The following is a 12,508-nucleotide window of genomic DNA, read 5'->3' as shown; positions in this document are numbered from 1 at the left end:
GAAACTGGTATAGATACCAAACAACAAAAGAACCAAACATTGAGTGAAACCTCTGAGAAATACCAGGGCACAACTTCAGAGTTACAGTGGGAAGCAAAAGACACGAGACCCCTGGCCCAAAGACAAGGAGCTTTATTACCCTTAGCACAAAGTAAGCCACCTGAGATTCTTGTTAACATCCATTACTCTTGACCCTCGAGTCCCAGGTGGTAATACAGAGTGGCCCTGGGAGATACTACACAAACAGGGGTTTCATCTTCAGTTGAAGATCCCCAGTGGACTGCAGGCAAACTTGCCAAACTTTGTCATAACTGAAGGCATTATCTCATAATACTCTGCAGTAACCCCTCCCCCCCTTTTTTTTGTTCGAGAGGGAGATTTTAACTATCTTCTAAGGTCGTAGAATATGCAGGCGTCCTTGAAAAAATAGTCCTGAACCCAAGGCTGTCAATACCTTTGCATGGAGAAATGGAGAAACATGAGAGACTCTGGGGATTTTTCTCCCCTCAGTGTACATACCAGGTCACTATTCCTCACCCATCTGCGGCATGGTGAATCCCTCCAACCTTAAAAGACACTTTGCATTTGACTTTGGACTTGGCTCTGCCCTCTGCGGGGAGGTGGTATTGCATCCTACTTGGAAGAACTGTCTACAAAGTCACTATACAGGTTCATATCTCAGTTATGATGCTAACTAGCTGCATGTTTTAAGAAATTAATGTAACCTCTCCATGCCTCAGTTTGCTTCTCTACAAAATGGGAATATAACACCTCAAGGTTATTATAAAAACTACATGAGATTAAAACATGGAAATATTAAGTCTTCAGTAAACATTAGTTGATTAGCCAAAAAAGTTAGAATTAAACACTAGTGTATCAGGGCTGGGGTTGAGGCTCAGTGGTAGAGTGCTTGCCTAGCAAGTGTAAGGTACTGGGTTCCATCCTCAGCACCATGTAAATTAATTAAAAAAAAAAACTAGCATATCCATCCAATCAAATAACACAAATGTGGATTTAGAGAAGCAGCAACAGCATGCAAATACCAAGTGTACCCAACTAAACTGTATTGACAATAGTCTGTGAAAAAGTTCTTGGAAAGGGGCAAATATAATTTTATCTAAAAGTTTAAACAGGACTGGAAAAAAATGTTTTCATATAGTTTGACTTACCACCTTAATCCTTTACCAGACTCTTGCCCAAATTTCTCTTGTATTTTTCCCAAGACCTAAGTCTGGTGAAATAAATGTCTAATAACTGATTTACCAATGTTCTATAAATGACGGCAAAATATGGGTAAATAACAAACCTACCTGAATAATTTGTCATATAAAGTTGTTTGATAAAGCAAAAATGCTGATGTAATTGCATTTCTTTTATTTTAGTAATGAAACATACTGTTGTCTATTGTTGACACAGTGTGAGAGGCCCTCAGACAAAACAATGAATTAAAAATACTGACTGGCCTTCAAGTAGGTAGTAGCTGTATGGGAATCTGTGAAATAAAAAAAAAAAAAAAATGGGGGGAGGAATAAAATGTGCCCTGGAAAGTGGCATTGGAGGGCTAAGCGGAGGCCCTCTGAAATGCACCCTCATCTCAGGGTTGAATACACCAAAAAGGCTTGCAGGAAGTTGCTCTTTTCCTGGTTTGAATCCTCTTTTCCATGCCTTAGCGAGCTGTGGGGTTTGGGGCTGATTTGGGGCAAATTACTTAAGACCGCCAAACCTCAGTTTCATGATATATAAAATTAGACCAATGACATCTATCTCGGAAGGTTATTTTGATAATGCAATGAATTTGGTAATATACTTCCCATGTCTAGTATAGGTCTGATGTACATCACTGCAATTGTTCTGCTACTTTATAACTTGGTCTTTATCAGCATGCCAAACAGATTAGATTTTTGTCTACTCTCTGCATTCTGAGTTCTTCATTTAAATAAAAAGGGAGAAGGAATTGGAATCTAAAAAGCACTTGGGCTCTTCTCCAGACTAGTCCAACAATAAACATTATTTAACATTTCTAGCTTCAATATAAGCCATTTTATTCCCTCATTCTTAAAAATGAAGGAAACTCAAAAATCGTCTAGTTCCTCCTCTCAAAGCCAAAAAATTCCAGTACCATATTAAATTACTGGGCAATTCATTGTTCTCTTCAGACTTTCATGAATGATTTGTGTTCTTGGTCCATCTTTCCACAGAGGTAGTACCACGCGTGCTTTTTGCTAACCGTGGGATGCTTTGTTAAGAATGTTTATTTCTTTGCTGGCATTTTGGTTGCAGTTTCCCCCCACCTTGTTTGGTAGCTTTGATACCACTGGCTCCATCCTGCTTCCTCACATGTTGAAGTTTGACATTAGGGAAGTGCAGGAGGCAAGCATATAAAGCAGGGTTTATTTACAAAAGGGTAACCTAGGCTTCTCCTGGGAGGAAGAAGGGGGCCATAGCTGGTATCCTGATATGCCAAGAGGTGAGCACATTCTACCTTTTTTGTATGTCTTAGGCTTCCTTTGTTCTCTTGCTTTCTTGCCCTTATAAGAGAGCTCTTTCCTGCTTATATGACTAGGCCCCCTTGGTGGGATGGCCGAAAGGTGGGAAACAGGTGGGCTGGAGGGGCCAAGGTGGAGTGATCCTGGCAGGAAGCGGGCATAATTAACTCCCTGTAGGGAGGGACAATCCCTGGAACAGGTTACTTTAGCAACACGTTGGGGCAGGGGTGGGTTTTCTTGTTAAGAGTAGAGGAAGGGCTCTGAAGGCATTAGTGTTCTAATTCCTCTTTCACTTCCTAGCCAAATTTTCCTCCTTGATCTGACCTGATTTATCTACCTATACTGACTGCCTGTGTCAATTCTGGCTTCAGTTTGATGATGATGATTTTGTGATATCTAGAAGTTCTTTTTCTTGGATGGGGGGGTGGTACTAGGGATTGAACTCGGGGGCACTCAACCACTGAGCCACATTCCCAGCCATATTTTGTATTTCATTTAGAGACAGGGTCTCACTAAGTTGCTTAGTGCCTCCCTGTTGCTGAGGCTGTCTTTGAATCTGGGATTCTTCTGCCTCAGCCTTCCGAGCCACTCGGATTACAGGCATGCACCACCGCACCTGGCTGTGATACCTACAAGTTCTTACAGCTTTTATTTCTTTTTTGCCCAGAGGGTCCTGGTATTACTTGCTGATCTAATGAAAACTTTTGTCTGTATTATGGCTTCATTTTTTACTTGTGACTCTCTCTCAATCCATCTGGAATTAATTTTGATATGAGGTGGGGTTCTCTATTTCCCAGTAGTTAAGCAATTATTTGAGCACCGAACATTAATAATCTTTATTTTAAACCCAGTGATTGCTGATGGCATCTTTATATATTTTATTTCCAATGGTGTTTGAAAGATCTGATTATTTGAATTGTGCTTCTTGGGTTCATAAACTCCCTCTGCCATTCATACATAATAGGTCTTATTCTACCAGTTACTCTGGTAGTATTTCATTTTTTTTAACACATGCAATATTACAATTGATTATGCACTAATTTCCTATGAGTCATATTTAGTCTGTAAACAAAACCTTACTCATTACATTTTTGCAAAACTTTGTTGCCACCCTTATAAACCATTATCTTTTTCAGCTTTGTTTCTGGAAAATTTGGAGGTGGCCTGTGTGGTGGGCTTGTATTCCCACGTGGTGGCTGTTATGGGAGCCTTCCCTCTGGAGCAGATCTTGGCTTCCATTGCCCTACTTTTTCCTAGTGTTTCTTTTCTAGTCGATTTCATGTCTTATATGATTGCCTGGCCCAGACTCACTTGAGTTTGTGATGTCTGTTTTATAAGAAATATTTTCACATTGTGATTAAGTTTATCCTCTTTGGAACTTATTGAATTAGGCTTATCAACCTATCTTTCTTTTTAAGAATTAATAGATACATTTATATCTATTATAATTCAGTATTGAGAAGAAAATACTCCATTCTTTATTGAATGCTGCAAACTACAGCTTCCTTTAAATTTAAGATTGTAGCACAAGAAATCAGATGATTATAATGAAAATAATTCTTTGTAATCATATTCAGAACACATGCAGGAAGAAATAATTCTCAACCTCTTGAGATTTTAAAGCAAAACACAGCAGCATTTGTATAAGACTGTAGCATGTATGAACACATGTATTTCTATTATAATTGATGGGTGTAATGTTTCTTGGCTAAATTCTTTATTTAGGAAGCTTGTTATCACTATTTTCTTTTCATTCCCAACTTTACCCAGGACTTAATTTGCTGCATGTGCTGGGTGTTTTGTCTGCTAATTCCAATTTTACCTCCTTCCTTTGTCCCTTGCCATGATGCAGATTGAATCAGATAAGAGAGTGAAAAGGTTTTCTGTATTCCTGGTAAATACGAATGTGTAAAGGATTTGAATCTTTCTTACTATGATGGATGTTTTGTAGTGCTTTTGTGATTAAAAAAAAAAAAAAAAAGCAGAAGTGTGATTCTCATTTCTCTTTTCTTAAACCCAAAAAGCTGATGCTTGGAGAATGCTGTGATCCTAGTGCAAAGTCACAGCAAAAAGTGGCCAGATTTTGGCACCGAGTCTTGATCTACTCTTCACACTCTCAGCTTTTAAGCTAGTGGAGATTTTGAGGTAGCACGAATTTGTAAGAGTTTATTTTCTGTTGATGAAGAGAATAATGACAAGCAGAGAAGAGACTGACTGTAACATATTGATACTTGAGACATGAAATAAAAAGTTGTAAATTAAAAAAAAAAAAAAACTAGGGCATAAAGAAGAATGCAGGTCTGTGTTTCAACAAGTGTGATACACATGAGAGGTTACAACTGCCTAATTCTTGGGTTCCTCTCTCACATAGATGGACCATGGGATCACCAGGAGTGAGTCAGTAGAAAATACTCCTTGATCTTTTGAGAAGAAAACTTAGGTTCTGTGCTGTCAGATGAGTGGTTAGTTTTTTTTGTTGTTGTTTTTGTTTTTGTTTTGGGTGCAAGTTGATAATTGGACTTGGATTAGAAATGGGAAGAAACTCCCATTCCTGAGACTCTTTTCCATTAATGCTGGCATTAATTTAGGGCCTTTAGAACATTTGGTAAGGATATACTGTGGGAGGTTTGAAAAACAACTTTGTGGTCCCATGTAGTGGGCGAGATAAATGCAAAGAAGTAGAATTCACAGTATTTATGAGGGAAATCTCATACCAGATATAGACAGACTAGTTCACTGTTTACTTAAGAAAAGAGAAGTTAGAAAACAGACAGGAATGTATCTTCCCAGGAAGTCGTGGAGAGTTTGAAGTTGATGAACACATTTATTTATTTTTTGGGGGGAAGCATGGAAACTCTGGTTGAACCCGGAGGCATTCTGTCACTAGCCTATACTCTCAGTCCTTTTTATTTTGTATTTTGAGACAGGGTCTTGCTAAATTGCTGAGGTCTCATTAAGTTGCTGAGGCTGGCCTTGAACTTGTGATCTTTCTGCCTCAGCCCACTGAACTACTGGGATTATAGGCCTGTGCTTTAGTGCCCAACTTGATAGACACATTTTGCTATCATGAGGATGTGATATGTACTCATTGATGCTCAAAGTGTTTATTAAACACCTCCCAAGTTGGCCAGCAGCTTAAGAGGGGGCATAGTTTGTCTTTGCTGCACTTAAAATTTTGCTTGTTTTCTCAAAAAGCTTCTATAGCAAAAGAAAAGCAAATACAGGTTCCTGAGAAATGTTTGTAATATTAACCAAATTAGCTCACCACTAGTATGTCAATATTATTTTAGGCTCTTTTGATCTATTGATATATATTCTAGGCAGTGTTAAGAAATCACTGGTAAGGTATGGGAATATGAACAACATTTCTGACCAGAGGATTTTATTGTTACATCAGCCATTGAGGAAAGAAGATTTTTCCTTGGATGTTTTTTTCCCCCAACAGTGATCATTGTGATTTTTTTTAAAAAAAAATTCTAGAGCCAAACTATTACATTTGAAATGTATTCTTTTTCTAAGCCAAAATTGACCAAGTTTTTTTTTTTAAGACTATATGTTGTTCTTATGTATTCTTTTTGTGAGGGATGAGTGACCGCATTAATTCTTAATATAGTGGTAAGTGAAGAGTTGAAAAATAGCATAGGCTTCAAAGAAATCAAGTGCATCTCTGATCCTAATGCTGACTTGATTTGTAAGCTGTGGCTTGGATGTTACAGATGTTTTTTTGAATTGCTCCATGTTCCCTGGGACTTCGTTTTATTTTCATATTTTGAGCATCCTAGTGGATTCATGATGTGTATAAATTTTTTTTCTATTTAATCATAATTGTCTTTTTTTTCTGATTTGTAGGAAGAAAAAAAGAAGTTCGACAAAGAAACAGAAAAGAATTATAGCCTAATTGATAAACATTTGAATCTGTCAGCCAAAAAGAAAGACTCACATTTACAAGAGGTATTCTTTTTTTCCCTATTACTTTGCAGAATTAAAAAAGTGCATATATTTTTAAATGAGCTTTACTTTTGAAAACTTCATCTGGAATTAAGTATTTGGGAAGGAAAAACGGGTTTTGCAACAAATTAAGAAGAAATGGTACTTGTGAAACAAGACACAAAATGATGAATATATCTTATCATGATTGACTAACCGTGGATTCATAGTAGTAAAAATTTTGGGTTCTGTTTTTTCATAGGAGCAATAATTTTAACCAGCTTCACTGTAGAACAGATATATTATGTGCAGGGATGGATCTATTAATTGGCTTTCAAGATTTCTTGAATAAATGGATTGAATTTAATAGGCTCATATATAATTTTGCTTTTATATGAAGGTAGTATTAATCTTATTTAATGCCAGGGATTCAGAAGGTTCGGCTTGGTTGAAAGAAATCATCCTTTTTTCTTGTGTTAATATACCTTTTTTTGGGGGAAGTAGCTTTATGCAAGGAGAAAGGAATTCACATCTCTCATTTTTTCTCATTGTTTCTAAATTCCCTGCTGTTTGTTTTCCTCACTCAAGGCTTGAATAGAACATAACGTGTTGTTCATAATGCAGAATGTACACTTTTTAAGGAAAATTTGCAGTTTTACATCCCTACTTGTTTCACATAGTACGATTTCTCCTTTTCTTGTTTGGGTTTACACATGTAAGGAATCTGGGTAGAATGTGCCATTGTAACATGTACCTAGTGAAATTTTATCCAAATAACACTAATAGCATTGATTCTAGGGTGTATTTGAATTTCAGATAGTTGGTTGCAAACAATATGTGTGTGGGCACACATATGGTTGATTGGATATTATCCCCATGTGACATTTTCTTTTGTATCTCTAATACCTTTGACATTTGGATGGCGTAGATCAGTTTATGAAACAGAAAGGAGCTTTTATACCACTTAATCCTCCCTACAATACCTCAGGTATGGCTCCATTCTCTACTTGTTCCACTTTGTAGAAAACCACACAGAGTTACACATGCTCCCATCTCTAGCCCTCGGTCAATTTTGCAATGACAGCTGTTGCATTTATAGACATGCTGTTAACAGTTTTAACCTTTATTCTTCATTATCTCTATTTCCAAGTATCTGGAAGAGAATTTTTATGCCCCAGGTAAATTTCCATCTCCACTTTCTAATTAGATATCCAGTTCCAAATGTTGCCCATGAAGAATCATGAGTCATTCTGGACCCTTTGTCTCACTGCCTATATCCAGTATGTCAGCTTGTGCCATTCCCTGGGGCCAAGCAAATTCCTTGCTCAGGAACTTTACATTTGGTCTTCCTTTTGCCTCATGATTTTAATTTTTTTTGCTGGAAATTGAATCCAGGGCCTCATGCATTCTACCCTCAGAAGGGGCACACTGAACTCCACCCTGGATCCCTGCCCAGGATATTTTCAAACCAGATCCACGCGCTTCACTTCTTCAACTACTCTTCCAAATGCTGTATTCACAGATTACCTTATTAGGAAATCTGTTCCTGCCTATCCTACTCAGAATGTTTCCCTTACTCTGCCTTTTCCCCTCCATATTCTTTTTCTTTTTTCCTTTTTGGTGCTCGGGATTGAACAGATGGGAGCTTAACCATCGAGCCTCATCTTCAGTCCTTTGTAATTTTTAAATTTTAAGACAGGGTCTTGCTAAGTTCAGGGCTTCACTAAATTACTGATGCTGGTTTTGAATTCATAATCTTCCTGCCTCAGCCTCCTGAGCCACTGGGATTACAGGCGCACACCCCTCCATATTCTTAGAGCTGTTTTACCTATTATGTGCTTGTCACATGGCTTCTTCCAAGGAGTGTAAGTTTCTTGATGTCAACAAAATAGTTTTATGCAGCACAAAACCTCTGTGCCTAGAAAAGTGTCTGTCAGGGAGTAGGGATTTCTATGTATTTATGGCAAGAAAAGTGTGAAGATGTGTGTCCGCTGAGCTAGGGCTTTGGCGATTTTCATCAATCCCAATTTCATCAGTCATTAAGTTCCAGATCAGATATTTGAAGAGACTCTGAAGGTGAAGAATTTTAGTTTCACATCAGTTACGTGTACTTTGCTATCTTGTTCTGTTATTTACTAACTTACAGACTTCCACTTGAAACATCCTTCTCTTGAAAGTCAGGAGGTTTTTTATTTTTTTTTAATTTATTTTTTTTACAGGTTTCGTTTTTCCTTTTTTTTTTATTGGTTGTTCAAAACATTACAAAGCTCTTGACATATCATATTTCATACATTAGATTCAAGTGGGTTATGAACTCCCGTTTTTACCCCAAATACAGATTGCAGAATCACATCGGTTACACATCCACATTTTTACATAATGCCATATTAGAGGTTTTTTAAAGGGAACAAAGTTTGCCTGCAGCCAAGGTGTTGCTGATCCTCAGTGACTCCAGGTGCTTAAGAGATTAACTGCTGAGAATTATATTGAACAAAGGCATAGAAACGTGTGGCTAATTTACTGTCTCCTCTTGTTTCAAATGAGAGTAACAACAAAAAATTGTAGTATACAGAAAGCTGGCTATTTTGGTAAATCTCTTGAATCTGCTGCTTTGGCTTGTGTTTACCTTCTTAGGCAACAGAGCTTCTACCTCCATCAATATCCCTAAATTCTAATTTCTACACTGTAACAAGTGTAGTTATGTGACAAAATATTTCTTGTGATTTTGAAGTTTCTCTTTACCTATCAACAAAATAACATTTCAACATAAATATCACTAGAGAAGTAGCTCCTTTGAATAACTTCATATGTGACTGATCTATCTTATACATTCTGATAGTATAAATGTCCACAATTCAGATAATCAAATAGAAATTGTGTATTAATTAACAACTGGTGACTTTTGCTAAGTGTAGTATATTCCTCACTTTTTTATTGCTATAAATATTGCTTGAGCTGGCTTCTTTATTTGCTTATGGTTCTGGAGGTTCAAGAGCATGGTGTGGACATCTGCTTGGCTCGTCACAGGGCCTCAAGTTCGATGGCATCACAGAGTGGGGGTGTGTGTGGAAGACAGATTCAGAGGAGATGCCAGGCTCCCTTAAAACCTAGTCTCCCCGGAACTAATTCAGTCCCAGGAGACCTGCATTAATTCCCTCCAAGCATAGTGCTTCCGTGCCCTGATTTCCATTCACTGGGCCTCACCTCTTAAAGACTTTATCACCTCAGTATGGACACCCTAGAGGCCACCTTCCAGCAAACCTTTGGGGGACACATTCAAATCATACCATGTAGTAAGGAGACTGGGTCAGGGTAAAGGAAATCATTCTGTGCCCCTAGTAGGACTTGGACATCTCTGGCAGTATTGTAAGTCACGGGCTGTCTGTGATCCCAGGGATTCTGGTGATATAATTGTGAAGCACATGGCACAACAGTTTTGGATATTCAGAATATTAAACAGGTGGTAATAAAAGTTGACCAGAAATGTGAGGGTAATTATAGTAGCATCTACAGCTACAAGAGAGAATCAGCTCAGACGGAACCAGTCATTTTGGCTCTGGTGTAATAATGAAGCAACCACCTTTATCTCCCCGTGTCTTCATTTTGTTAAAGACTCAAGAATTAGTGTTTTTGCTGGGAGTTATAGCTATTTATTGCTGATGGCTCACCAATCAAAATCTGATGATCAGGGGCATACAAATAGGACTTTGAGATAGAAACTCTTGTTTTAGTTTAGAAACGGTTATTGCATTGAAACACCATTTTAATAAAGCATTTGATGAAAAATTTAAGTATTCGACAAATACTTTTATTTTCAAAAGCTTATCCAACTGTCATTGCAAAATATAACAAAATTCATGATTTTCACCATTTTCAAGTGTGCAGTTCAGTGGCATTACATTCCTTCATGTTACATAATTACCACCTGTATCTCCCCAGCTTTTTTTCTTTTAATCTTCCACAGATAAAACTTGGTACCCATTAAACACAGCCCGCTCCTCCTGCCTTGACAACAAATCATCTTTATTATTTATTTTTGTGGTACTGGGAATTGAACCCAGGGATGCTCTATTGCTGAGCTATATCCCTAGCCCTTCTTATTTTGAGTCATGGTCTCTAAATCACCCACGCTGGCCTTCAGCTGGCGATCCTCCTGCCTTAGCCTCTGGAGCTACTGGGATTACAGGCGTGCACCACTATGCTTGGCAAACCATTCTATTTTGTCTTTGTGAATTGCACTTTCTTGGGTATCTCATATATTTGAAATCCTACAGTATTTGTGTTTTTATGTGTGAATTATTTTGCTTGCATAGTATCTTTAAGGCTTATCCATGTTGTATCGTGTGTCAGAATTTCAGGCTGTTGAATATCTATTCATTCATCTGTCCATGGACGGCTTCTACCTTTTGTTTAGGGTAAAGAATGCTGCTATGAATGGTGTGCAAGTGTCTGAGTTCCTGCTTTCAGTTCTTTTAGGTGTATACCTTAAAGTGGAATTGCTGCATCCCACGGTAATTCTATTTTTAATTTTTTGAGGTGCTTTTGGCATGTTTTCTACAGTGGCTGCATCGTTTTTTATTCCTACCAGTGATGAGCAAGAGTTTGTTACTCCATATTTTCCCTACCTCACCTCACTTCTTTTCTCCATTTCATAATAGCTGTCCTGATGGATGTGAGGAAGTCTTTCATTATACTTCCCTGATGATTATTTGAGCCTCTTTTCCTATGCTTATTAGCCATTTTAAAAATATTTTTTCTGGAGAAATGTCTAGATCAATACTTTTGAAAATCAAGTTAGCAAGTTAGGAGAAATACTGCACAGTGCCTTGAGAGTGGTTTCTGGGATGAGAATGCCTTTCCTGTTGGTCTCTGTGGAACTGTACTCTTCTCTCAGTTAGTAATGCGAGATAAGCTGGAATAGTCTCCTGACCAGCTGGACTCAGGGGGTGATCCGACATGGTGAGGGCTTAGGAGCATGAGCACCCCTAGATGGGCTTCCGACCCTGACCTGCCTTCCAGAGCCAGTTTCTCAGATGTGTCATGGCTGCCAGTTCCTCACCTGCTGTTCTCAATCACCTAGTACTGAAGTGACTGGAATTTCCCCCCCTCCTCTCTCGGGCCAACCTCATTCTTGGAAGATTTGTTCATGGAAATAATGTTGATGTGATTTTTTTGAGTTGGCGGCAGTTCTGGTTGGGAGCGAGCGTTTGAAGAAAGCCTAACTGTTGGGCCTCTAGTCCTTGGGGGTCAGCTAGCTATAGCCTACAGGGTGGGGGTGGGGGTGGGGGGACTTTTTCTGAAGAGTCTGAGCGTTACTATTCTAGACTCTTGAGGGCCTTGAGGTCTCTGCTGTAGCTGCTCAATGCTATGGTTGTGGCAGGAGAGTAGCTTCAGACTTCATGTTAAACAGTCCTGACTGTGTTCAGATACAACTTGATTTACAAAAACAGGCGGCATGCCATATCTGGCCTGTGGACTGACGTTTGCCAACTTCTGGTATAGAGTTTCCTTCTCTCTCTCCAGTTTGACTAACCTCAATTCCTTTAACACAGGCAGATCTCCAAGTGGAGCAAAACCGGCAGCACTTTTATGAACTGTCTCTTGAATATGTATGTAAGCTTCAGGAAATCCAAGAAAGAAAGAAGTTTGAGTTTGTGGAGCCTGTGAGTATTGGAGCAAGTTGTTTGCTATTTTGGTGATACATTTTGGTAATATAATAGTCGTATTTTCTCTTAGATCTAACATGGTTCCTAGAGGCTACAGTGTGTAAACATGAAGGCAGACATTATACATAGAAGGATGGACACAGTCACAAAGTCAGGGAATCACATCTAAATCAGTGGTCCTCAACCTCTTTTGTACAGCAACACACAATGAATATTGCTGTTGGCACATGGTCTCAAGAAGTTTAGTCATAGGCAATTTTGGCCATTTTCCTTAGAGCTTCACTCTTTAAAAAAATCCCTCTGCAAGAATTAATATCAAAATGTGTGTGAAAGTGGCATTTTGTAGGATCATCTTTACTCAAGATCATTTTTAAAGTAACTTTACCCATCCAAACTCTGTCCATTGAACAATTGAACAGTTATTTTTTT

General features: G+C 38.4%; 1 protein-coding gene across 4 annotated transcripts in view; it reads left to right on the top strand.

Annotated features, from left to right (window-relative positions):
* The window catches only part of Arhgap10 (Rho GTPase activating protein 10), a 290,987-nt gene that overhangs the window by 95,451 nt on the left and 183,028 nt on the right, over window positions 1-12,508 (top strand). For all 4 annotated transcript variants that reach the window (XR_005737333.2, XM_040293220.2, XM_005327533.5 and 1 more), the window contains exons 5-6: window positions 6,336-6,437; window positions 11,966-12,076. Coding sequence is in view for 3 of the 4 variants with exons in the window: in XM_040293220.2 (XP_040149154.2) it covers window positions 6,336-6,437; window positions 11,966-12,076 (213 nt within the window). In the remaining variant the exon portion in view is untranslated. The remainder of the gene's footprint in view (window positions 1-6,335; window positions 6,438-11,965; window positions 12,077-12,508) is intronic.

The sequence above is a fragment of the Ictidomys tridecemlineatus genome, chromosome 9, assembly GCF_052094955.1.
Source record: "Ictidomys tridecemlineatus isolate mIctTri1 chromosome 9, mIctTri1.hap1, whole genome shotgun sequence".
Taxonomy (NCBI): Eukaryota; Metazoa; Chordata; class Mammalia; order Rodentia; family Sciuridae; genus Ictidomys; species Ictidomys tridecemlineatus.
The sequence above is the reverse complement of the archived record's forward strand: the minus strand, read 5'-3'. Positions and strand labels throughout refer to the sequence as shown.